This window comes from Galleria mellonella, unplaced genomic scaffold, assembly GCF_026898425.1.
Source record: "Galleria mellonella isolate WM207_F2 unplaced genomic scaffold, CSIRO_AGI_GalMel_v1 utg83, whole genome shotgun sequence".
Taxonomy (NCBI): domain Eukaryota; kingdom Metazoa; phylum Arthropoda; class Insecta; order Lepidoptera; family Pyralidae; genus Galleria; species Galleria mellonella.
This window is the reverse complement of record NW_026442162.1, coordinates 5431849-5459693: the sequence shown is the minus strand read 5'-3', so window position 1 is coordinate 5459693 and position 27845 is coordinate 5431849. Positions and strand designations below refer to the sequence as shown.

Below are 27845 nucleotides of genomic sequence, written 5' to 3'. Positions count from 1 at the left end.
AAACCGAAACACAGCTATGCAAACACAACTGCTTCACGGTTGAAACACGAATGGGACAGAGGTACCCAAGCAATCGACTTTTGTACAAAGTCTCAGGTCGACCTGATAAGGTATATTGTAATGGAGCTGTTAGAACCAATTACTAACAATCCCTTTGGGACTGGCATTTGTAAGTTGAGTAAAATAAGTAATAAAATAAAAACATTAATTATTTAATCAATAAGTTATTAAAATTAATTATAAATATATGTACACATTGTCTATCTGTAGATTAGGTACTGGGTGTGCATTGCTCAGTTGACTACCAGTGGATCCAGGATCTTTTGTACTTCTCCGAAGATCACGTCAACTGATTCCTCTGCGTTTATCTGAAATAAAAATGAAAATATCAATCGTCTAGTTTTTATAGTTGCCATGGAGATAAGATCGCCTTTTGTACCTTTATGTATATATTTTAATCTGTACTTTATGGTACTGTATTTTACTTGAATTTTTTAATTTCCATTGTATATTTATATGTTTTTTTTTTTTTGGTGTAATAAAGAGTTAAATAAATAGAACAAGTCTACGACTGGATAACGCTGTGCAATTTATACCAAGCTGAAGGGACATATCCTTTTTCCTAAAGAGGTGTGTTAAACCTCTAGCTCATCAAGGTCGTTAATAAATACAGTCGAATTGATTTTATATATATATTTTTTTTTTATACAACATAGAATGGCAAACAAGCTGACGGCCCACCTGATGGAAAGTGGTAACCGACGCCTATAGACATGAGCAGTACCATGGACATAACAGAGTATACAGTTTCGCTCATGATACCCCCCATCCGTTGCCATCCCTGAGGACTCAGGTGTTACTCCTCTGTACCCAGTAAATTCACGCCATATCCCACCCTTCAAACCGAAACACAGCCATGCAAACACAACTGCTTCACGGTTGAAACACGAATAGGACAGAGGTACCCAAGCAATCGACTTTTGTACAAAGTCTCCCTCTGGTAAACACTTACACAGGTGATACACTTAAACAGTTAAATACTCGTAAAAGCATACGAACCCTCCTGAGCTTCTCGGGATACTGCGCGAGCACGAGGTCGTTGTTGTCGAGGAAGGTCTTCAGCCTCAGTTTGATGGTTTCCTCGTTGTCGTCAGCGCGGCCCGAGCTCTCGGCACGGCCCAGCAGTCGCTTCGTCAAAGTCTCTGATGAGGCTTCGAAGTAGATTATCACCTGGTAGTTCATAATGAAGAGTCACAAGTAACAATAATAAATGCTACACGATCTCTGGGCGCATATCCCAAAACACCCAGACACAAGTCGATTCAGAAAAGTTTTTTTTTTTTAAACTAGTCGGATTTATTGATATAATAATATTTTTTTATTAAGTAGCTGTGCCTGCAACGTTCGTTTACAATTTGTCATCATGGTCATACCATATCAGCTCTGTCCACTGCTGAACATAGACGTCTCGATAAGGTAAGTTTTGGCAGTAGCTGACACGCTTGACAGTTAGATTTTAGCGATGTTTTAAGAGGGACTCTGCTTCCCATCTTTCGACCATTAATTCCCCTTAGTCGCCTTTTATGATACTTACTAAAAAAGAAGGGGTGTTCATCTGCTTAAGCACCTTTGTCTCACCGCTGTGAAACAGCTATATTGCATGGTTGCTATCGAAGAAAAGGATATGAGAGGGAAATTACAAGGAAAGAGGTAACACATTCCTCAGAAACGAGAAGGCATGAGGAGTATTATGAACGTCATAGTGCATTGTGTGATGCCCACTTTACTACCAAAGACGATTACCGACGATTCAGATGAGTCGTCAGCTTGCCATTCTACGTCGTATACAAAAAGTGAACTTACAGTAACTGGCGCAATAGCTTGTTCGAAGGCGATACCCTGCGACTTCTCGCGCGGGTACCCGTCGATTAGGAAGCCCTTCGACTGGTCGGCGCGCGCCAGGATCGCCTCTTTCAGCAGGTCCAACACGATTTCATTTGGGACCAGTTCACCTTTAATATAGATAATTTTTATTTTAGTTGTTCCTTGGAAGGTGTTCCTAAGATGTTATTATCATATCATATCAGCTTTTAACTGTCCACTACTGTCCATAACCCTTGGGAGGTTTTGCCAGTAGTTGCCATGCTTGGCAGTCGGATTGGCATCCGCAGCCTTTAGAGATGTTTTAAGAGGGACGCTGTTACTCATCCCTCGCCGTCCCTAAGTCGCCTCTAATGACACCTACGGGAAGGAATGGCGTGGCCTATTCTATGCCGGGACCACACGGCCGACTGGTGGCATATGACAGTGAAATTACAGGGTATGAAGGCATAAAGATAAAATAAAATGATCCTCAGGAATGACAACGCATTAGCGTGAGAGAGTATTCTGTAAGATCCATATTCACGTTTATAGCCGATTTAGCCTATTTTCCGTTAGATGGACTTGTTTGCTGGTCTATCATAAAAAAAAAAAAAAAACTATTTACCCCGCTCCATGATAGCAGTAAGGCATTTCGCCCTCTCGGAACCGCTCTTCACCTCCGCTCTGAGCAAGTCTCCGGTGGACAGGTGGGTAAACCCGTACTTGGCAATGATCTTCTCGCATTGCGTGCCTTTCCCCGAACCGGGACCACCCAGGACCCATACGATCGGCTTCTTCGATGTGTCTATTGGCGCCTGAAAGAAATATACGTTTCCGATCAATATTTAGTAAACAGTCACTAAAGTTCTCGTTCTTAAACTGTAGTTAATTGTATTCCTCTGATATCGATCGCTTTTATTAATTTGAAATCGTCATTTTCAATATATTTCCATATCTATATAAAATCATGAAGCATCTATAATAATTGGAAGTCTCCTCCCACTGGATTCTTTTAACATAAGCCTATGTCTGTAAGCAAGTATGTAGGTATTATTTACCTGTAAAAGCTTTTTTATCGCGTTAAATTCCGAATGGATATATGAAAATATGTATGAATTGGGGGGAAAGGGATTGTTAGTATTGGAGACTGAGGATCCCATTACTAATAATATACCCAACCAAGTCGACCTTCTCGCGGTTCTTCCTGGAAACTATCATGGTTAATTCCTAATGAATTCATTATGATGGGCTAACTGACCTGTTTTCATTCTTATCTATCACCCTTCACTGGTGCTCCGCCAGCTTATCCCGTTAGCGCAGGTATGGTAATGGTATGGTAACCCCGTTACCATACCATTTTCACCCATCAAAAAAAAAAATGTGTGAATAATGCAAAAGTTAAAAATTTACTATAAACCTATGTTATTAATTAGGTCTTTTTTTATCTACTAGAGGTCAAGAAATAATATACTTTTTCGTCAGATTTCTTTCTTCGGAATATTTATAAATATCGGAAATATCCAATTCTAAGAATGGCATTATTTGTAAATTAACGAATAGAGTATCTTGCAAACGAGACTTGAATTTTAAGGAGTAGAGATATTTATTATCCCTAGAAAATTTGAAAACTGAGTGATTGATCTACGAAACTGAAATTGGAAACGATTCCTAATAAATTGCTTTTGTGCTGACTAAAAAACTCTGGGTAACAGCCAGTCAAGTATTATTTAGTCCTTAAATAGATGTACCTTTTTTTGGTAAGCTTTGCACTTAGGCGACATACATTGGAGGGGGCAGAGGGGTGTTATATCACTGATTGGCTGTTCGCATGGCTGACATTTTTTCTGCTCCATCATGATACAAGTACTGATTGTAAATAATTATTTATAATTCTATAAAGCAATTTATGATTTCCATCCATTGATTGATGACTAGAAATTTGACAGTAAATGACAAGTTTGCAATTGATAGGTAGGTCTTACGATATATATTTTTTTCTTTTGGAAATATAAAAACTTTGTTTTCGAAACGTGTCAAAATATTAAATTTATGTAATTCTAATAAGACCTCAACACTTGACTCTCTTTATGCTCTAAGAGAGACGATGTAAAAATAAATGTTGAATATTTACTGATAGATTTAATGCAGTGAATTAAATCTATAATTAAAATCAGCCAAATCAAATTAATATCATCATCGATGATGATAATGATATTGATTTGGCTTACTTGATCTACATGGAACGAGCGTAGCTAAGCTGCGAGTCTGTGACACAGAGTAGATAAGTACTGACGTAGTTGTGATTACTTACGTACCTAATAATGATTAAGAGCATACCGGAGCTTATAGAAGTGTGGGCATAACGGAATGAGGGGACTATTCTTCATCTATCACTGTGACTAATGATGAGTCTAGTAATTTTTTTATTATTATATTAGGCGTTATCTGTCCACAGCTGAATACAGGCGTCTTCTTTGGGGGGGGGGGGGGGAGCCATGGCAACCACAGTTAAGCTTAATGAAATTAAGCTTAGAGGGAAGCTGCTACCCATTCCTCGACCTTTAAGACCCCTTAGTCGTCTCTTACGACACTTACAGGAAAGAAAGGGAGGTAAATATGAAAAAAAAAATAATATGGGTGCCGTTAATTCTAGGACTCTTATGTGTACAGGTTTCAAAACCCTCACCAAAACACTGCTCCGATGATGACGGTCACGTCGATGCACGATAGAAAAATAAGTCTTCTGGCTTTTCCAAAGAATCCTTTCAGCTGACATTGTAAATTATAGACCTAATACGTACATTTCATACTTTCTTTTTAAGCTGTTTGGCATAAATTAGGTCAGTTCGACCGCTTTATTGATCATCTAACCTAAAAACTATGTTGACATTGTAGATGTAGCAGGTGGAAAGTTGAATAATTAAACAGAAGAAATGGGACCAGTTGTGTATTGAAATTTTATTGATTGCGGTTTTATTGATTGGTAACTTCTGATGACAAATGTATATACTTAGTTTGAATAAAACAAATTTGCAAAAAATACCGTTAGATATACAATATAATGTTACGACTTATTTTTATCCTGTGGAAGTCTTTTTTAGGTTTTTTTTTATGCAACTTAGAATGGCAAACTACTGACGGCCCACCTGATGGAAAGTGGTAACCGTCGCCTATAGACATGAGCAGTACCATGGACATAACAGAGTATACTGTTTCGCCCATGATACCCTCCATGCGTTGCCATTCGTGAGGACTCAGGTGTTATTCCTCTGTACCCAGTAAATTCACGCCATATCCCACCCTTCAAATCGAAACACAGCTATGCAAACACAACTGCTTCACGGTTGAAACACGAATGGAACAGAGGTACCCAAGCAATCGACTTTTGTACAAAGTCTCCCTCTGGTGAAAATTAAGTAATTACAATGAATTAAGAATTATCCATGATCGTTTAATTTATGTGGAATTCATCACGATGGGTTAACTGATCTGCTTTCATCTTCATCTATCATCGTTCACTAATGCCTAACCGCCGTATACTGATAGCGCGGGCGAAGTTACCATTCTATTGTCATCTTTTAAAAAAACCTTACTTATTTATGATTCTTCCAGTATCCTGTCAGCGCAAACTATTAGGGCAAAAGATTCCTATTCTAATTCCATCTATTAAATGTCTCTACTTGCTTACTCCATATAATCTCAATGTAGAAATAATATACCTCAGTTAACGTCACTGTGACGCCGCGTTCTAATCGTATTTTTAGCTTCGTCTAATTGTGATGGGACGATTTTACAGCAATCCCAGAGTTCAGGGTTTTTGTTGCTATTTCAATTGTATTTGGAATAGCAACAACAAATAAAGCAAACAATGTTGCCATGCAAATGTTGTTTGCTTGGGTAGGCACTTCTGGCTTACTCGTGTTACTGCCGTGAAGCACATGTGCTTACATGACTGGGACAATTCGAAGGATGAGATATGGCAGTGAAAATTATTTATTTGTTTATATATATATATATATATATATATATATATATATATATATATATATATATATATATATATATATATATATATACTTATCACTAGTTTTACAGGTGCTAAATAAAACAGTGTAACTATGTTAATTATATATATATATATATATATATATATAAATATATATAATTAATATGGTCAATATTTGCTGTAACGGAACGTATAATGAATGAGTAGGATTGACAGATTGAAAAGATTAGATTCGTTCTTGCTACCGGTGTTCTTTATAGATGTTTAACGGTGTTAAAATTTTTGATTAGGTAATTATAATTTTAAGAGAAGTTTTAAATACATAGTAACACGGAGCAACTAACTTTCATTTTGTAAACCCTTGATCTATATATATATATATATATATATATATATATATATATATATAATTTCAGTGTCAAATCCCATTACTGATTTTAATTTATTTTTAAATTCGTAGCGGTGAATAGACATAGTTTGATACAATAGTTAGGTGTAATGTAATTAAGGTTAAGACTGTCTGTTTTAAGATTTGACAGTGACCGCCAGCCAGCGAGCTACGATTGTTACATTCCTAACCAGTTACATTGTATTATATTTATTTTTACTAGTGGGCGCCCCCTGGTTGAGATTCGACCATAACATATATTATGTTATGGTCGAATTTCGACTACGTAATAAATGAATTTATTATGGTTATGTTTGATATTCAGTAAGACTATAGACAAATTATATTAAAGACAAATATTAATCTATGTATTCTCAATTTGACCACAGATTTTAACAATAAATTACAGAGTAGACATGGGTGTGTGTATCAAATACATGGCAGTGTGTGTAATGTTTTTTTTTTATTTATTTAGTATAATTTTAAAAAAAATAACATTCTGGATTCCTTCTCTATATAAACTATAAGCGTCCACGCTATTTTCATAAAAAAGAGCTAAAAAGTTTTTGCTTCACGTATTAATATATAGATTTCATATATATATTTTTAAAGAGTCTTTCAAAAATGGTGAGCCTTTGAATTTTACTATATTTCTCAATTCCGATTTCAAAGATGAGTTATATTTTTTTTGTATACTTACATGTTATGCGAAATCTTATACAATTTTGTATTATATTGTATTAGTCGTTAACTGCCCACTGCTGGATATAGGCTTCCCTCATAAGGGGGGTTTTGCCAATAGCTGCCACGTTTGGCAGGCGAGATGGCAATCGTAGTTAGGCTTTGGTGCTGTTTTAAAACGGACGCTGCTTCCTATCCGTCGACCTTTTATCTTATAAAATAACGATTAAATTATGTTGATTATTATTACGATGAGAAACTTTAGATTTATATATTTTTTTACATTGAAACGAATGGAAACTTGATGGAAAACGTCAACCGCTCTCTGTAGACATAATATACTGTGATTTCAGATGTTATTTTTGTTTTATATTATTCATTTTCTGTAGATATAATCCACATGATACACTTTGAATTCAGGTGTTATTTTTTATTTTATTTTATTTACTTTCTGTCGATATGAACCACATAATATTTAGTATAAAATTGTGCGTTATGGCATCACAGCTATTTCATCATCATCAACAACTATTTCACTATCATATATCATCCAGCAAACCAAAACAAAGCAACTGTAATGTTTTGGTATCAGAAAAATAAGAAAGATAGAAGAAGTATTTTTGCTTACGGCTTTGTATAAAGTTCTTCGGGTAAAAGGTTTTTCTTTTGATAACTCGCATATAATATTATTGGTATTGCAGGCATTAATGCTGCAACTGTTTATCAACAGGCAAGTCGTATGTCTGTTTGCAATATTAACAATATAAGAATTCTCATACCTTTTTGAAGAATGAATGCAACGTAATTTCAAGGTATTTGTATTTAATATCGATTCATATTTAATTAAACCTCCACTACCCGATGGCGTGACTAATTGGGAAAGTGACCTAGATAAAAAGTAATGTTCTTTACCTAAACCAATGTAACTTTAAAGTTTTTGTTTGGGGGGAAAGGGATTGTTAGTAATGGAGACTGAGAATCCTATTGCTAGCAAATATACCCAACCAGGTCGACCTCCTCGCGGTTTTCCCTGGAAACTATCATGGTTAATTCCTGATGAATTCATCATGATGTGCTAACTGGGCTGTTTTCATTCTCATCTATCACCCTTCACTGGTGCTCCGCCTGCGTATTCCGTTAGCGCAGGCGGGGTTACTATACCATTTTCACCCAGCAAAAAAAAAATGTTTTTGATTGGAAAGAGGGCATGGGTACTGGTAGTCTAATACGTATGGCTAGCAAGACTTATAGTGGTCTGTCAAAATGTCCAAAGTCCATATAATATGGCGGTGAGATTTTTTAATAATCTTCCAGATAATTTAAGAACCCTCTCTGGAGTGACGTTTAAAAAAAAATTGCACGAATGGCTAGTTGAATCGTGTTTTTACTCTGTTAGGGATTTTATGTCGGATTAAAATGGTGGAGATTTGTACGTATTATCGTTATATTTAATATATATCTTACTTATTGACTTTTTTATTTTTATTAGTACGTCTCATTTTTATTGTTGACCATCTGATATCCAATTGTTATATTATTTATTTTGACTATTAAAACTAATTGACTGAATAAAATAAATTTTATTACATTTTTTAATATTTTAATTAATGTTATTTTATTATTATATGATTTCGTAATGTTTAAATGCTATATGCTATATAATGATTTATAATTTATGTAAATATTTATTTTAACTTCTGTTTTGCACTGCCCACTCACTACTTCCTATGCCACTGTGTTAGGTTGGTGTGGAAAAAATCTCTAGAGATAAGTTCGCCTTTGCTAACATTGTTATTAACTTATTGTTGTTACTGTATGTTTTAGTGCAATACAGAATATATATATATATGCTACAAATTTTTTAAAATAAAATTATTGTAACTTTTGTTTTCAATATTTGCACGATTGACCTAAGTAGATTTTGTAAGGTACTTTTAATTTACAAGATCAAATGTTTTATACGCAAAATCATTGGAAATAAAATTATTATCAATATTATTAATGATCTCCACGCCTCCATCCTACCCCTTTTAAGTTAGATCTTCAGGATTACAATTGTGGCAACAATATATAAATTTTGCAAATTCAATATATTTTTATTCAAATAGACTAACTATAGAATGTCTACAAGCACTTTTAAATCGTAATTTTTTTTTTAATCTACTGCAGGGTTCAGAAGGCAGTTATCTGTTGAGAAGAGCTCGCAAGTAACTCTGACTCTAAACAGTTACTCTTTTAAATCTCTGTTAACATTGGGTGTATTTATTTAAATTTACAATAATTTACAATTTGGTGCAGATGTTTTTGCGTGATGCACAAAAATTCGTTTTGTCATCTATTGTTTTTTTTTTTTTGTATTTAGAAGAGACACAAAAGACTAACTACGGTTGCCAATCCGCCTACCAAGTATGGGAACTAGCGGCAAAATTTCCTTTATGGGTGAGACCTATGTTTAACAGTGGCCAGTCAATGGTAATATAGCTTTCAGTTTTATTATGTTGTTATTTTGTTAGAGAAATAAATATATATTTACATTTAAAATTTACATTCAATTGTAAGTTTTTTTTACTACACTTATTGCGTTGTGTTTGTGTTCCCAAAGTCAACTCCTACGTCATCACTCCATACAAAATATTATTAAAACCATATAGGTACCTGAAGAATGTGATTTATATCACCAAAACTGTTGATTTCACACCAAAGAACTAACACTAGAGTCAATACATAGATAAACAGCGACCAGTGCTTTAAAAGCTCGCTGTTAATGCAAAATTTCATTTAATAGTTGGTAACGCGACCTTGGCTGAAAACTAAACATAAAGGCGATAATGTGCCAACTGGCACCAACGCGATCACACCACGAGATATCTCGCCGTTCACTGGATGTTTTTGGAGAAACATCATTTTATATTTGGGATATTCGAGCGGGAATAGTCGACCTGGCTTGTGGATTCAAGTCGGAGATTTCTTATGAGATGTTGTTGGCAATGCATTGCAATAAATTTATGGAATACCTACTTACTTAGTGTTATTGTTTTCAACCGACATGAAATAGAAAAAGGTTCTCGATTCGGTTGTAATTTGTTTATGTTATGTTATTCATTACCTCATACCTCTGTCAGACAGATTTTAAACAGATTTGGAAAATTTTTACTTGCAAGGATATACTTACAGTCTCATAGAAATTTTATCAAAATAACATCAGTAATTCAGTTTTTAAATCAAAATAAATGGTTTTGTCACATCAAAATAAGTGGTTTGGTGACAAGTGAAAGGTAATCCATATAATAATAATAATAATTTATTTGGAACAAAAACATTGGTTACAATATTATTGAAAAACGATGATACCCGCAGAAGTATAAAACTGTGTCGCGAAATGTGATACATATGAATGTGGATGGTGTGTAGTGTAAAGAGGAAGACCCATAAAGAGATGGATGGACAGTATGAAAGGCAACATGACCAAAAAGGAAGTGAAAGGTGACATAACTTCAAATAGTGATGAATGGAAAAAAAACATGTAACGTTGACCCCAATTAAACACGGAAAAAGGGCAGAAGGAAGAAGAAGGTATATTATATATTTGGATAGTAAAATATACAATTTATGATGTTTGCATGTTTGTTACTCAATCACGCTTAAACGAATGATCGCATCCGAATGAAATTTGGTACAAAGGTAAGTTATTTCGTAACTTAAAATATAGAATATCTGTATATTACGATTTTTTTTATACAGCTTAGAATGGCAAACAAGCTCACGGCCCGCCTGATGGAAAGTGGTAACCGTCGCCTATAGACTTGAGCAGTACCATGGACATAACAGAGTATACTGTTTCGCCCATGATACCCCCCATGCGTTGCCATTCCTGAGGACTCAGATGTTATTCCTCTGTACCCAGTAAATTCAAGCCATATCCCACCCTTCAAACCGAAACACAGCCATGCAAACACAACTGCTTCACGGTAGAAACACGAATGGGACAGAGGTACCCAAGCAATCGACTTTTGTACAAAGTCTCACTCTCTCACGCGAAATCTTGGCGTATTCTCATCGATTTAGAGTTGTTTTTGCAATTAATATGGGGTTTACTCTCATATTAGTCCCATAAAAATTTTATGGCATTTAAATTATTTTTGTATTTGTTTAGATTAGATTATAAAGAGTTTTACAGTTCTGGGTTCTAGCCTTTTAGAGTCTATTTTCTCTAAAATCATACGATTATAATATGTATATATGTATGTTTAGGCTCAATTTCGTTCCCCCAACTTCCGCCATATGCAATTGTGGTGGTCGCTAACATATCATCTCTCTTCATTCAATTTTTTGTTAATTTAATATCTCTATAGATATTATACGACTTACAAGTGACAAACCTCTAAAAATCTATACATATAAACAAAATTGGAGTGTCTGTTTGTAATATTGAAATAACCGTTTTTTACTACATGTATATGAATATACTCGTATACATGGTACATACACCAAAATAACATTTTTTACAATTTTTGCCTGTCTGTCTATCTGTCTGTATGTTCGTTATAGAAACAAAAACTACTTGACAGATTTTAACGAAACTTAGTACAATTATTCTTCATACTCCTGGGCAGATTATAGTATACTTTTTATCACGCAACGAACAATAGAAGCAGGGCAGTGAAAGGAAATGTGTCTGTTACATCAAATCCACTGAACCGCGAGGAAGGACATAGGCTACTTATTTTACGAAAAAACGACCGCGTTATCTTTTTCATTACTTACTCCATTTTATCAAAATTTTACCCAAAATTTCAAAAAACATCCAACATTACAACGCTGACGTACACATAAATCCTTACTAGTATTGTAAATTTGAAAGTTTTTTGTTACATTATAGTGTTTTGATTGCTTAAGCAATCAAAACACTATAATGTATATTTACTTTTAGAATGTTCTTATTATTTGTAATTTAAATTTTATATTTTTTTACATACATCATATTGTCCTGTTCCTCGCTCGCTGTTTAATACATCTGTTTCGCTACTAAATTCGGTGTCTACATCATTTCATCGCCTCATCACAGTCCACCGCTCCGTAATATTGCCTCATAACTCCGCCAGTTGTAAATCAACTTGGAAAATTCTTTCTTTATCTGAACGGATATGATTACAGACTGGCCCCATAGAAGTTTAACCAAAATCGGTTCAATAATTTAGTTTTTAAATCAAAATGAATGGCTTTGCCGTAATTGAAGTCGGTTTGTTTGTACAACACAATCTTACATGTACCTACATTACATGATTCCTTATCACCTTACTGCATTCCGATAACATCATCGCAAAATGATTACTTTGACTAATATCATCATTGATAGTATTCGTAACGGAAATGAAAAATTTGCCGCATCTAAATAACGTATTGGTGACCTTGATGGCGGTCAAGGTCACCAATACCTTGTATAGCAATTTAGTACATTGCCAATATTTGTATGTGAATTATGAGCTTAGTTACTTACATAATCTATACTATATATATATATATATATATATATATATATATATATATATAATTGTTCAATATTATGAGATATCATTCCTTCCTTGTGGGTTACGTGAGAGGCGACTAAGGGAGGGCGAGGGATGGGCACTAGCCTCCTTCTTAAAACATCTCTAAAGTCTAAGAATTCCAATCCGCCTGCCAAGCATGGAAACTATTAACAAAACCCTAAGGGGTAGTCTTAAAATAGCAAACAAGCTGAACGCCCAACTGATGGTAAGTGGTAACCATCGCCTATAAACATGAGTAGTACCGTGAACATAACTGTTTCGCCCATGATACCCCCCCATACGTTGCCATTCCTGAGGACTCAGGTGTTATTACTTTGTACCCTGTAAATTCAATGCCCACCCTTAAATCCGAAACATAACCATGCAAATACACTACACGTATTTCACGGTAGAAACACGAATGGGACAGATGTGCCTAAGCAAACGACTTTTGTACAAAGGCTCCCTCTGGTAATTTGAAAAAAAATCTTCAATTTATTAAAAAAAAAAAAACCCTACCCGATAGCAAGAGGTTCTGAGAGCAGATAGAAAAACGGTACTTGTAGTTCTTTAGAGGCTATTTGATTCCGTCATCCATAACAGTATGCAAAAGCTTTAAAGTACTCAGTGAGTTATGGAAAGGGCTATTCTTGAAGTTTTTTTTGCGTGACAGAATGCGAATTAAGGATATTCGCAGAAGAACCAATATCACCTACATAGTTCGAAAGATAAGCAAGCTGAAGTGGCAATGGACTGGTCACATAGCTCGAAGAACCGACAACCGATGGGGAAGAAAGCCTCTTGAGTGACGACCGCATAGGGGAAATGCAGTATTGGACAACCCTCTACTAGATGGAGTAACAACCTCAAATGCATTGCAGTGAGTCGGTAGATGTAGGTGGCTAAGGATCGTTCCTTATGGCAGTCTATATTCAGCAGTGGAAAGAGAATGGCTGAGATGATAACATGATGAAGTCCTACCCGAAGGACTCCCGCTGAAAATTAGCGCTGTAACTCCTCGACTGTAGTATAACGCTGAGCGGGGACTATTTTGGTAAACATTATTTAACAACTTCACCTGTAACAGCTCTGGCGTTACAGGCATTCATAGGCTACGGTAACCCCTTTTACCGGGGGGAAAGGGATTGTTAGTAATGGAGACTGAGAATCCCATTGCTAGCAATATACCAAACCAGGTCGACCTCCTCGCGGTTCCCCCTAAAAACTATCATGGTTAATTCCTGATGAATTCATCATGATGGGCTAACTGGCCTGTTTTCATTCTCGTCTATCACCTTTCACTGGTGCTCCAGCATATCCCGTAAGCGCAGGCGGGGGGGGGGGGGGGGGGGGTGTTACCATACCATTTTAACCCATAAAAAAAAACCCTTTTACCATCAGACGGGCTATATGCTTGTTTGCTATCAAAGTAGTATAAAAAAAAATTATTTAGACATCAAAAACCTCACAGAAGTCTTTAAAAAAATTAAACAACACAAAAGGAAGCAAAACAATTTATGTAGATAATTGTATTAAATAATTATCCTATTACCTACTATAAATATATGAAATCATTGAACACCGAGATGGTCACACGATCGAAGTCGCAGGCAAAAGCTAGTGAACTATATTTAAAACTGTCCAGACAGGTGAGGCGTAAATAAAATATAATATCTATTTACTGTGTAAAACTTCGTGTCTAGAGTGTTTTTTTATACAGTATTTGTTAGAACATTTCGGCACATGACTACGTACGTCACTGGCCAGTTAGAAACGAATGCATACCTAATTTAGTTGAATGCTCTCTATTGTCTATGCCATTTTCAGACAATAAATGTAACATTAAAAAATTTAACATCAAGCAGAAATATAATATTATAAAAGTAGCATATAATAAAAATATAATATATAGTTTAAAATTATTTTAAAATACGTAAACCCTATATTTGGGAATTCTAAATTCCTATATTAAATATTCATATTTGTAAATCTGGAATCGATATATTGACTAAATATTTAGATGCTGTTTTTTTTATGCAACTTAGAATAACAAATAAGCTGACGGTCCACCTGATGGTAAGTGGTAACCGTCGCTTATGACATGAGTAATATCATAGTCATAACAGAGTATACTGTGTCATACTTCTCATACGTCGCAATACCTGAGGATTAAATGTTATGCCTCTGTACCCTATAAAATTCATTGCCATATCCCACCCTTCAAACCGAAACACAGCTGTACAAACACAACTCCTTCACGACACAAAAAAACGAATTGGACAAAGGTATTCAAGCAGACGACTTTTGTACAAAGTTTTCATTAATAAACAATATTTGATTCCAACATATTAATTTAAATTATAAAGAAGGATAGAAGGCAGTCCTTTGCTCAGCAACGATAAGTTATATTAAAAAAAAATGTGTATCTCAATTAACCTATACAAATTTATAATGATTTTGTATATAAATTTATTTGAATAGAGTCAGTGTTAAGTTTCTTGCGGGTTCTTCTCAATGAATAACGACATTCGGGGGGAAAGGGATTGTTAGCAATGGAGTTCGACATTGCTAGCAATATGCCCTATCAGGTCGACCTCCATGTGGTTCCCCCTGGAAACCATCGTGAACAATTCTTGTTGAATTCGTCACGATGGGCTAACTGACCTGCTTCATCCTCATCTATCATCCTTCACTGGTGCTCCGCCGGTGTATACCGATAGCGCGGGTGGGGTTACCATTCCATTAACACCCATAAAAAAAAAAAGAATAACCACATTCCGAACCTAGCGGTATAATAATGAAACAGAGACGAAGAGACGATTTAAAAGAGCTTGTAAACAAGTCTATTTAATAGTTAAATATAAACTTTCGCATTGTTGATACATATTTCAAATACGCGACGGCAATAAAAATCTAATATATAGGTATTATTTACCAGCAATAGCGTCGACTTAAGTTCCGATAGTGTATTTTAAATAAGTCTGTTTAATTAAAAATATTTCTGTTCCATTCATTTTCCCGCCACAAATCGTTTATCACAACGCGATCACAATTCTTGATAGGAAACAACTAGGTACTTAAACCATTGAGTTTTGTTTATCAATGTATGTGTTTTCAGATGTCTAGTTATAACTGAACTGCTGAGTTCGACACAAGTCTGTTAATTCAATATATTTTTAGAAATGCACAATCATGATGTTTCATACACTTGATATGTTAATAGGAGTCTTAGTATCATTATTGCATCTTGCATTAGTGTTTGTAAGGAATTTCGTTCGTTGAGGTTGTAGTTCAGGTTGTATCAACCGGAGACGTGTGAGCCTACAAGGGAATGGTGATATAAATCTAACACCATTATAAACACACACGCATCATTCAGCTATCCACAGACTAAATTTACAGTTACGTTTTTTTTTTAAGAATAGTTTATATTTATATCTCATTTAAAGATATCAAACTACAGAGGTGTGGTACAACACTAGTGTTACGTAAATCGACATGTCAAACGTTTTCTAAGAGATCTTTATTTTGAGAAGGTTACAAATAAATGCGATTTGGCTTTGTTTCAAGGTCATTGACATTGATAATGAATAAGTATTATCAAAATAAACGCGATACAATTCAAATAATCTATTATGTAAATTATAAAAAATCGAATAAAATAAATTTCATTTATTAACTTAATAACCATATTTTAAGATATTTGAATCTTCAAATATAATTGATATAAAATATCTGAAAGTGAAACAATTTTAAGTTTCTAAATGACCCAATCATGAAAATTAATTAAATAGAAAAAAAGATTGTAACTTTATCTCTCATTAGGTTTTTCCCAAAATAACACGGCACTGTTGTTTAGATTTAGACAAACAAATGTTCTATAACGTTAAAATAAAATAAACTTACCATTTTATTTTAAAAAAGCGCGAAAAATCCAATTGGGTGATCGATTTTAAAACGACTCACAGAACGTCCACCAAGCGCGAGGTATACCGCCGAACTGCGGTATGCCGTTGTCGGTCAAGGGCAAGGAAATTGTGCCAGGCAGCCAATAATCCGCCGCTGACAGCGCGGGAAACTTCAGTGCGGCGGGAAAATAACGTGCGCTGAAAGGAGGGCGCGACCGGCCCTCTGTAGGTGACATAATACGAACGTTATTGTGAATATAAAAATTTCGAATCACAGCTTTCGTTTACGCTAATTTCCGACCGGGTCAATCGATTTAAATGAATTTCTGTAAAGATTTATTGCTTGCTCCAACAAAGAGATAGGATTGTTTTTATCCTAATAATAAAAAAAAAACCCTGTAGATGGCGGTAGGGGCAGGACTACATTTGACGAGCTAGTTAGTAGATAAATTTTTTTAATCCTGCTCTAAGGCCAAGTAATATTGTAACTAAAATATGCTCGCGAATTAGTATATTTAAATAGATTTTCTTCATTTATGTAAAAAAAAGCAAACACTGAGTTTTGATAGAAACAAATAAAACATATTTGAAATACAAAATAATGTGCTTTATTTCAAAATTGTAAACAAATTCTACAAACACATAATCAATCTAAGTGTTTTTTTTTTTATGTTTATTTACTTATAATTTGGTCATTCCAGTATAATCAAACAAGTACAGACGAATAGAGAAAAAAAAACTGATCTTGTTTTCATAGATAGGTAATAAGCAGATAAAACATATGTGAAAGTAAGTTTATTACATTTTATAAATATTATATTATATTATATATATAAATATTATATAAATATATTATATAAATTTGTATACATTTATAATTTTTATCAAATAAATTTATTGAAACATTTTATTATTATAACAGCCCCGAATTTAAAATAACAAAATTCATTTCACCTGTACTTGTTTCGTAGGAAAGTTATAATAAATAAATACATATTTTGAACGCCATATTTAGAACAATCTCTTCACAGACTAATAATTAATATCGTATAAAAGTGGTGCATGTTGTTTACATGTTAACGTAACGTGAAAAAGTGTCAATATTCTAATATTTATTTTGTCTATGCTTTAATCTAGATTGGCCCCTGATTTGTGATATTATAACTACGTGATATACATACCTAGCTATATACGTACAATATCTACAACATACGTACTTGCTTATTGCTGAACAAGTAAAAAAAAAAAATTCGGATTTAAATGATCTGTTTTCACGAATCAAGGTTCTAGAGTCTCGGTGCATACAATTCATTTCAGTCTAAACTAGATCTCCGAGCCGTAAATTTAAAATAAATATCATCATTTCACGCTGATTATAGTATGGGTGCTTAGTGTGAGTTGTATTGACTTTGTATGGAAACAAAAGTTTCCGAAATCATTATTTTATTAATTTAATAGACTTTAACGTTATAAATGTAGTTGTATCGTAAATATTTCTGCAACTCACACTACATCCGCTCTGATTATCATTGATTAGAATTATCTAGATGAAACTATCAAATAAAAACGCAACAAATCTACATTCGAGAGCTACAATTGTAAAGACAAATATTTCAAATATACAACACAGCCTTTTTGATAGCTTCTTTTTTTATTTTTCTACTATTATTTTTGAATTGCTTTCATTTCATAATTGGCTTTTAAGAGAAAACCAGTAAAAGCTGCAAAGAAATAAAAAAAATAATGCTGTTACAAAAGGAATGAATGAATTAACAAAACGAATGTTAATTGCATGTGATACAAACAATTATTGCTTTATGTATTATTTTAGATGAATTACATCTAGATAGAACGTTTTTTTACAAATATTTTGACAAAAACAGCAACAATTTAAAAATGGCGTGTTTTATGTAGTAGTATAGTAGTATGCCAATCTTTTAAATTATGTATTTTATAATACAAACCATCATTTTATTATTTATTTCTATTCACTGGCGTATTTAAGATTATTTTTTAGCGAGAGGGGGTGGGAGCTGGCCGCTTAAAAAGACGCATTATCTTATTGTGCACTTTTTTTGCAAATTGCTAAAAACTCCACTCGTATCCGCCCCTCGCCCCCTTTAAATACGCCTATGTATTTATTACATTATCAGAACTATACTTTTAGAGTTTCACTTCAGTCAACATTTGGCTGAAGGTTTTCGTGACGTTTCTGGACACCCACGCTCCATCTAGATGTGAAACGTACTATTAACCAATGGTACTATAAAAATAGTACAAATTATAATAAATCATACATCACTGATAGGTCAAAGTACTTATTACTATCTACATTCGTGTTATCTCGTAGATTAGACAGTTTAATAATGACTAGATACGCTAATTTGTTGTTCTCTATAGAGAATATAATTATATATAATTCGATTGACAATTACTCTATACGCACAGACGGCACGAATAAAATTGCGTATAAAAGTGCAAACATTTAAATTTTTGTAAAATTTTAATATATACATATATATATATATATATGTATATATGAACATGTTAAAATTATAAATTTCAAATAAACACTTGTATAACAGACGTACATATTTTCTAAGATTTTTTTTTTCAAGTACAGTGATATAATTTAATAATTAACCTAAATATACATAACAATAAAATTATACAGAAAATTAGGTTATGAAAATTACAATTAAGTAATATATAATTTATTTTCTTATTACAACAGTGCAATATTATTATTAATATAATAATAATCGAGTTACATACATATAAACATATTATTTTAATAAAAATTAATTTAATTATTTTATTTTAAATAATTCCTTAAAGATATGTGTGCGTTTGTTTTATAAATAAATCTAATTTTATAAATTAGAAAGGTACTTATTCATAATTTGTATGTGGTCCATCCATTTACATTACATTAAATATTTAAATATTAAAAAAAAAAAGTTATATAATATTTTCCTTTAATTTATTAAATCGTTAATAAAAAACTTTTAGATTTTCGCGCTGCATGTTTCATGGTTTACAAGAGACGGGAAACTATGACAATTTACCTGAATTATCATTAGCCGTTTAGGTCCCGGCATAGAAAAGGCCACCCCTTCCTTTCCCATGGGTGTCGTAAAAGCAGGGATGGGCAGCAGCGTCCCTCTTAAATCATCTCCAAAGCATAACTGCGGTTGCCAATCCGCCTGCCAAGCGTGGGAGCTACTGCCAAGGCCCCCCCCAGGGGGAGGCTTATGTTCAGTGGACAGTTAAAAGTTGATATAATGACCTTGACGTTTCGACCAGCAGCCACACTCTTGAATCTAATATTGGTAACAACCCATTCTATTCGCAATTACAATTTTGTACAACACTCATGAAACTACAATTAAGAATTAAGTTAAAATTGAGATCGTTTACAATAGTTTGCATTGGCAAGTTGCACTAATATGCACCTAAGCCCATTGCTAACAATACACCCTATCAGGTCGACCTCCACGCGGTTCTTTCTGGAAACCATTGTGGTTAATCCTTTATGATTTCTTCACGATGGGCTAACTGACCTGCCTTCATCTTCACCTATCATCTATCACTGGTGTCCCGCCAGCGTATACTGATAACGCAGGCGGGAATACCATTCCATTTCCACCAATTAAAAAAAATGCATCTACCAGATGTCGCTAGTGTTACAATTCGAAAGTGTAAAAAGTCTCAATTCTAATATTTGTTATAATTTATTTTAAGAGTAACCCCACGTGTTACACGGGCCGTGGTCACGAGTAGACTGACGTAGCGCTGTCATGTCTCCGCTTCCGAGATAAAAGTTTTTTCTTCTACCCACACAAATTGTGTCAATCTATTGAGGTAACATATTTTAACTATAATTCAGGTAAATTATCATAGTTTATCTATATAATCGTATTAATTCCGGTTTCTTATAAACTTGTTAAAATTTAATGAAAATAGATATCCTCTCGGTATTAACTGTAGGTATTTATGTCTAGACAACACTACAGCGTACTGCGGGTGACAGGTTAAAACTGAAACGATAACAACAATGCCATTTTTAACCATAATGGATTCAATAGTGAAAAATTTATTAAACTTACGTACATTTCGGATTTAACTTTAATAAAGTAACTTTCCTAATATGACTAGAATAATAGTATAATTTAAGAGAAGATTCCACAAAAAAACCGACAATACCAGTTATTTGTATTTAAAAACTATATTACTGAAACTATTTTAGTAAAATTTTAATGACACCAATCTGAAAGTGTATCGTTTCAGATAAAAAGAGAATCTTCCAAATCGGTATATAAATGACGGAGTTATAAAACAATAAATAAAAACAAGATACAAACGAATTGCGTACCTCTTTTTTTGAAGTCAGTTGAAATTGTCAAAAAAATTTTTTATAGTATAATTGTCAAAATGTCAGCTGTCACATGCACCATGCTTCATTGCGCTTCTCTGAATGTATGGAATGAATGAATGAACGAAAACTCTTTATTGTTCCATTCAAACAAAGATACAGATAATAAAGATCAACAATATACAGCTATAGTCTGTTTCAAAAGAAAATATAAATAAATAAATAATTGACTCGACCATAGACAGTTTGCTGGTATCCAGTTAGGAAAAAAATTGGGAAATTAGGTCAATTGAAGTCTATGATCAATGTCCGTACTTGACCGCTTACGATGACTTTGATGACTTCTACAGGCGTTGATAAGACATAGCGAGAAATTAAGGTCAATTGATTGTCTCTGAAATGAGTGTTTTGAGTTGTGACGTAAGAAATAAATACATTGGTTAGAAGCAACGAGCATATTCTTTGTTTTGGAAATGACAATTCTGAGGCGACAATTTTCTAAACCTATCTTTCAAATTAAAATTTCAATTTGATATCACACCTAAATCTTTATCCTAAAGACAAATATAAATTAAATTTCTAATAGATTTGAGTTGAAATTATTACAAATTTAATTCAAAATAGTCCATCAAACAGTAATTTTCAAAAATTATAAAATTAAAAGTATGAAGTGATAAGTTTAAAGGCTCTTCAGAATCGATCCTAAGGCCCTCAAAATTTAGTCCTCTTCCCTTCAGACTCCGGATAGGTTGTAGGGTTATCAGAAATTTATTTTCATTTAATAAATAATTTAAAAAAGCGACCCCTTAGAATCCACGGAAGTGTCACGTTAGTGAACTTATTTATTTAAATGCTTTTTGTATATTCACTTTTAATATAAATACCAGGTTCTAACAAAAATGTTCACAGGCGGATTGATCCCTTGAAGAAATTTCTTTCAATTGACCTCATTTTATTCCGCTGTAAAGATTTTTTTTTATAGTTGATTAGACCTTCTTTAGTTACATTTTTTATATTTCTATAGAAAATATTCATACAATATCGTGTGGCACAAAGGAATCAACACCAATTTTTTTTTTAATTCAAGATAAGTAGGTTTAGTTATTTCACTCTATTAATATTATAATTGTCTGCGTTCTGTGACAAACAAATAAATTGTTTATCTTTTTATGTATCTATCTACTTACCATATAAAATGAAATCGACAGTAGGCAAGTACACATAAACTATAAACAAAAATATACTTAATATCCACTTAAAATCTATGAGAAAATAAAACTTAATATTACATTATCTTACCTTAATTATCTATACATAAAATTCTATAATTCGATAACTAATATTTCGCAATTTTTCAAAATTCTTAATTGATACTTAAACAAGTACTTATCTATATTAAATATAACGATATTTCGGCACTTTGTTGTCTCTTAGAGACCGTTGCTGGTATTTCATACCGTGTGTTCAATTTGACAGATTTCATTTACGTAATATTAACACTACAATAATATTATATGTGATTTATAAATATTATGGACGCCATTCTTTTTAGTTTCTCTAATTTTTGTATTTGTGTATCAACATCTCTTAGTTGTGTATCAACATCTCTTAGTTGTGTACCAACCTCTCTTAGTTGTGTATCAAACTCCCTTATTTGTGTACCAACCTCTCTTAGCTGTGTATCAACCTCCCTTAGTTGTGTATCGACCTCTCTTAGTTGTGTATCAAATTATCTTAGTTATGTATCAATATCTCTTAGTCGTGTACTATCATCCTATGTATTTCTATGTACGGATTACAATTACATTGTTATAATGTTCATTTTCGTATTCACTAACTACATTTTTCACAGTGTCACTTGCAATATATTCGCTAGTTAATAGTCACTTATAAACTAAGCCACAAACTACATATGAGTGTTCATAGTAACCTCGCCCGAACTCTGTTCGTACAAGCGCCGCACATCGTCCTGGGTCATTTGTGATATTGTTGGTATTTTTGTTACATTGTTCATATTCATTATGGGTTTTATCTGAAAAAAGATATAAAAAGTGTTCAGAATTAGATAGACAGATAGATACTCTTTATTGTTTCCTGCAAAAGATTACAATAGTAAACTTATTACAGATATAAACAATTACAAGAAATGAATATGTGTATATACATATATAGATTGTTTAATGGAGGGTTTTGCCAGTAGTTGCCATGCTTGGCAGGCGGGTTGACAACTACAGTTTGGCTTTTGGTTATGTTTTAAGAGAGACGTTGCTGCCCATCTTTCCATCATAAATTTCCTTAGTCTTGCGACACGCACAGAAAAAGGAATTTTAGCAGAGGGAGATTTTGTACAAAAGTCGATTGCTTGGGTACCTTTGTCCCATTCGAGTTTCTACCGTGAAGCAGTTGTGTTTGCATAGCTGTGTTTCGGTTTAATTCGGAATTTACAGGGTACAGAGGAATAACACCTGAGTCCTCAGGAATGGCAACGTATGGGGGGTATCATGGGCGAAACAGTATACGCTGTTATGACCATGGTACTGTTCATGTCTATAGGCGACGGTCATCACTTTCCATCAGGTGAGCCGTCAGCTTGTTTGCCATTCTAAGTTGTATAAAAAAAAGGAAAGGAAGGGGTGGCCCATTCTATGACGAGACCTTAAAAAAATGTATTATCCAATATTTATTTATTTATTTCATCAACTGGATGAGCTTTGCTTTTGGGAGACCCAATACGCTTACCCATGTAAGAAATTATAGAGTATAGAAAATCACCTTGTTGGATCCGATGAAGCCGTTAGCTGTCCCATTGGGCAGGGTCCCATTTTGAAGGCTGCCGTTGCGAAGCGCGCCGTTCGCGTACCCGTTGGGGACGCCGGTGCCCACCGCGCCGCCCATGCGGGACATCGCGTGGGCGAACTGCTGCACCGCCGACATATCTACAGTATTCGGTTCATTGCATTTATTCGTTGCTAACATAACAATTTAAGACTGTATTCCAGAAAAAACCCGACCTTTTTTTATACCAATGAGGTGGCAATTAAACATATACGGCCCACTTGATGGTAAGTGGTTGTCAGAGTCTATGAACGCCTGCAATAACAGGGGTATTACAAGCGTGTTGCCGACCCTGAAGAAACCTCTTTTTAAAAAACCCCATGCTATAGTCTCTTGGGAAAACCTCGGCAGGCCTCAATTAAGAAAAACTTGTTATTTTGATTTAAAATCTAAACTACCGAATCGGTTTTGATAAAATATTTATGGGACCAATTTGAAAGTGTATCGTTTTAGGCAAAGAAAGAAATTTCTAATTCGGTTTATAAATAACGAACTTATAAGGTAAGAGATATAAAAAAAGGCAGCCGAATTGAGAAGAGCCAAATTGTTTTTATTGTATTATATATTCCATTTTTTACTGAGTATTATTTAGTTTATCTTTAGCTGTACGGTTATTGCCCTTGTACATTCTACAGTTTTCTTTCAGCTTCTCAAAGGTTGACTGTAAGAGATCCCTTTATGGGATAAGTCCGCCATTGTGTATTGAAACATTTAATGTGTTCAGTATGAATTACGTACAATAAAGATTTTACAATACAATACAATGTTTTCATTTTCTTTATTCCATAATAACGAAGAGTTTATTTTTATTTTTAATTTAACTGCATTTAAAATTTTAATTAATTCTTTTCAAAATTATGACTATTGTTTTTCTCTCGTTTATAGGCAGATCTCGATTTTTTGGTATAGTCCTGCATATACAGTATGTACAAATATCACTGAATTCCCGCATATCCGTATATGAAGAGTTGGCAACCCTATCGGTGACCAAAGATACTATGAATACAGATAAAATGTTATATGACAACATCGTAATAACCATTAAAGAAAAAAGCAAAAGAATATTTGACAGCCAAATGTTACTATACGTTACATGACTATTACAATGATAAATATTAGACATGCAATTTAATTACTTTTATTGACATTTTTTTACATTTTATTATTAACATTGTTTTTATTGTTATAAGCTATTATTACTTTAATTTTATATTGTGCACGCCGATATGGTAGAATATGGAATAATGGACATGTAATTATTATTTTCATCTAATGTATGTACCCATATTCGTACAATAAATGATTTGCATTTGAATAAATTATTATAGCTGATGTTAATAAAAAAAAAAAAAAATTAAGTACCTGACCAGATTCGCCGTTTAAGGCATTTTAGACGGTTATTTTTATACTAGTTTTTTTCCTGTGCAATCAATTAAAAAAAAAATTAACCTTTTTGAGAAAAAATCAACTATTTCCTAATATTAATCAAGTTATGATTGTCATTATTAGAAGGTGCTATCTACCTGTGCGTGGAGGGGTTACAGGCTCTGGGGGTGACTGTGGGATCTCTGCCAGCGCCTCAGCCTTCTCCATCTCTTCAAGCAGTACCCTCGTGAATTCAGTCTGCACGTCTTCCGAGTCAGTATCACCGTCCACCTGATAATAATACATTAGTGATCAATTTTTTTATTTTATGCAATTTAGAAAGGCAAACTTTAATTAAAATTAAAAAGTTGACAGCAAGGGGATTTAGAGAATAAATATACTTCACATGGCACTCATTTTCAAGATGTTATGCCTGTGTATCCCATAATTTAATTCTTGTATCCCACCCTTCAAACTTGAAGCATAGCTATGCAGGCACAACTGCTTCACGGCAGTAATACGAGTGGAACATGAATTTAAATATTTCCTTTAGAAATAAAAAAAAAAAAAATACAAAAGTCAAACTGAAGATAAATTAAAACTATTTTTGATCGACCTATTTCTATTACCTTTCGTAAATAAAGTTAAAGCCTGATAAATCATTTATTGATGTCAATTTATACTTAACTTTAACTTTTTATACAACTTAGAATGGCAAACAAGCTGATGGCCCACCTGATGAAAAGTGGTAACCGTCGCCTATAGACATGAACAATACCATGGACATAACAGAGTATACTGTTTCGCCCATGATACCCCCCATACGTTGCCATTCCTGAGGACTCAGGTGTTATTCCTTTGTACCCTGTAAATTCACTGCCATATCCCACCCTTCAAACCGAAACACAGCCATGCAAACACAACTGTTAACGGTAGAAACACGAATGGAACAAAGGTGCCCAAGCAAACGACTTTACAAAGTCTCTATCTGATAACTAAGTACTAAGGTACTAAAGTCCAACGCACTTAAGATAGGACTCATCTATGTATGTACTCACTATAACGAGTCTATGATGCTGATCCAAATTCTTCAGCATCGGCAGACTGAGCTCCCGGAACACCTCGAGGCGCCTTCTGAACGCTGCCACGGAGTCATCACGCCTGCCACGCCCCAGCTGCAACTTGGAACAGTCCAAGAGCACCATGCGTGGGGACACACGGAACTGGAAATAGAGAAGAAGCAATTACAAAAAATATATTCATAATGAAAGAACTTTAGAACTCTGAAGAGTTAAGAGAAAAACAATATGCGCCCACTGGTGAGAAACAATAGCATAGAATGGGCCATCCCTTCTTTTCCTGTGGGTGTCGTAAGAGGCGACTAAGGGAACATAATGGTCAAGAGATGAACACCATCCTTCTTCAAACATCACCAAAAGCCTAACTGCGGTTGCCAAGCGTGGCAACTACTGGCAAAAAGCTCCCTTATGGAGAAAATCTATCTTCAGCTGTGGATAAACAATAATTGATATAATAAAATATTGCGACAAACAACGCGACGGTGGCGTAGTGCTGTTTGCGACATAGCTTCCATAGTTGTCGCAAGAAGCGAAGAAACGCGCTCATGAATAAGAGCTCCTATCGAGTACGAAACTAGTCGAGCATCCCAGAACTTTGAAACGTGAGTAAAGTCAATATAAACAATTACATTTAAATGCCCACTGCTGAACATAAGCCTCTCCCTTGGGGGGTTTTCCCAATAGTTGGTACGCTTGGCAGGCGGATTGGCAACCACAGTCAGAGTTTAAAGATATTTTAAGAGGGACGCTACTACCCATCCCTCGCCCTCCCTTAGTTGCCTCTTACGACAACCACTAAAAAGGAAGGGGTGGTCTGTTCTATGCCGGGACCACACGACCAAACAGCAGTTACAATACAGAAGAATAACTAACTTCTCTCTGGAAATTGTCCATCTGCTCCAAGTCCCGCGGGTAGCCATCCAGGACGAGCCCGTGTCCGCTCCTGGCCGCGTCGGTGACGGCCGCCCTGACGAGCTTCAGCACCAGGTCGTTGGGCGCCAGCTCGCCGCCGCTGACGGCCGAGCGGGCGAGCGCGCCGTCCGACGCCGGACCACCGCCAGCGTCCGCCAGCGTACGCAGGCGCTGGCCGAGGCTGTGTACAAATATCGCAATGTTTATTTATGACTAGCTTTTGCCTGCAACTTCGTCCGTAGATTACGTATCAAGATAAGACGTACGCCAGGTTTTATAGGCAGCGACTGGCTCTTGATGACAGCAGAATATCAGTGTTTTGCTCTTTTGAGGGCAAAGCGATAAACTGAGTTGTGACCATTTTGTGTTACCATGGCACACGCATGAAAGAAGGAAATTGTTGTTTTATATATTTGCTTTTTTTGTTACTTTTTTTTCGTTTTTCGTTCTTTTATCTCTTTTTATCGTGTATGTCTGTACTATTTATGTTTGTATTGTTATTTGTGTGCTGTAAGTAATGCAAATAAATGATCTACCTGTCTATCTACATCCTCAGCTATCTACACTCACTGGTGCTCTCCAGCGTATACCGACAGTACAGGCGGTTACTAAACCATTATTTCCAGTATTCAGAGATTTAAAATTTAATGTTATATGATAAATATTTTTTTTAATATTATTCCTTTTATTTGTGTTATTCCTTTTTTATATATGTTATTTTCATCGTGCCTCCCACCAAATTTTTTATAATTACTCCTCTCCATCCAAAGGTTGCCTGGAAGAGATCGCTATTAGCGATAAGGCCGAAATTTATATTTATAATAAGTTTACTATTGTAATCTTTTGGAGGAAACAATAAAGAGTATCTATCTATCTATCTATCTATTACACTGATTCTTTCCTGG

The 27845-nt window shown here is 34.4% G+C and overlaps 2 protein-coding genes across 2 annotated transcripts in view; both read right to left on the bottom strand.

Annotated features, from left to right (window-relative positions):
- Window positions 1–191: 191 nt before the first annotated feature.
- LOC113509544 (adenylate kinase isoenzyme 1) lies at window positions 192–16531 on the bottom strand. The gene is made up of 5 exons (XM_052901968.1): window positions 16373–16531; window positions 2489–2678; window positions 1864–2012; window positions 1060–1230; window positions 192–368 (listed from the first exon to the last, which is right to left on the bottom strand). The coding sequence occupies exons 1-5, from the start codon at window positions 16373–16375 to the stop codon at window positions 294–296; spliced, it is 588 nt and encodes a 195-aa protein (XP_052757928.1). The 5' UTR covers window positions 16376–16531; the 3' UTR covers window positions 192–293.
- Window positions 16532–16972: 441 nt separating this feature from the next.
- LOC116412777 (uncharacterized) overlaps window positions 16973–27845 on the bottom strand; it is a 48622-nt gene continuing 37749 nt past the window's right edge. The window contains exons 8-12 of the mRNA XM_052901961.1: window positions 26902–27121; window positions 26008–26172; window positions 25108–25240; window positions 23522–23685; window positions 16973–22781 (exon numbers count right to left, since the gene is read on the bottom strand). Of these exons, the coding sequence (XP_052757921.1) occupies window positions 22656–22781; window positions 23522–23685; window positions 25108–25240; window positions 26008–26172; window positions 26902–27121 (808 nt within the window). The 3' untranslated portion in view covers window positions 16973–22655. The remainder of the gene's footprint in view (window positions 22782–23521; window positions 23686–25107; window positions 25241–26007; window positions 26173–26901; window positions 27122–27845) is intronic.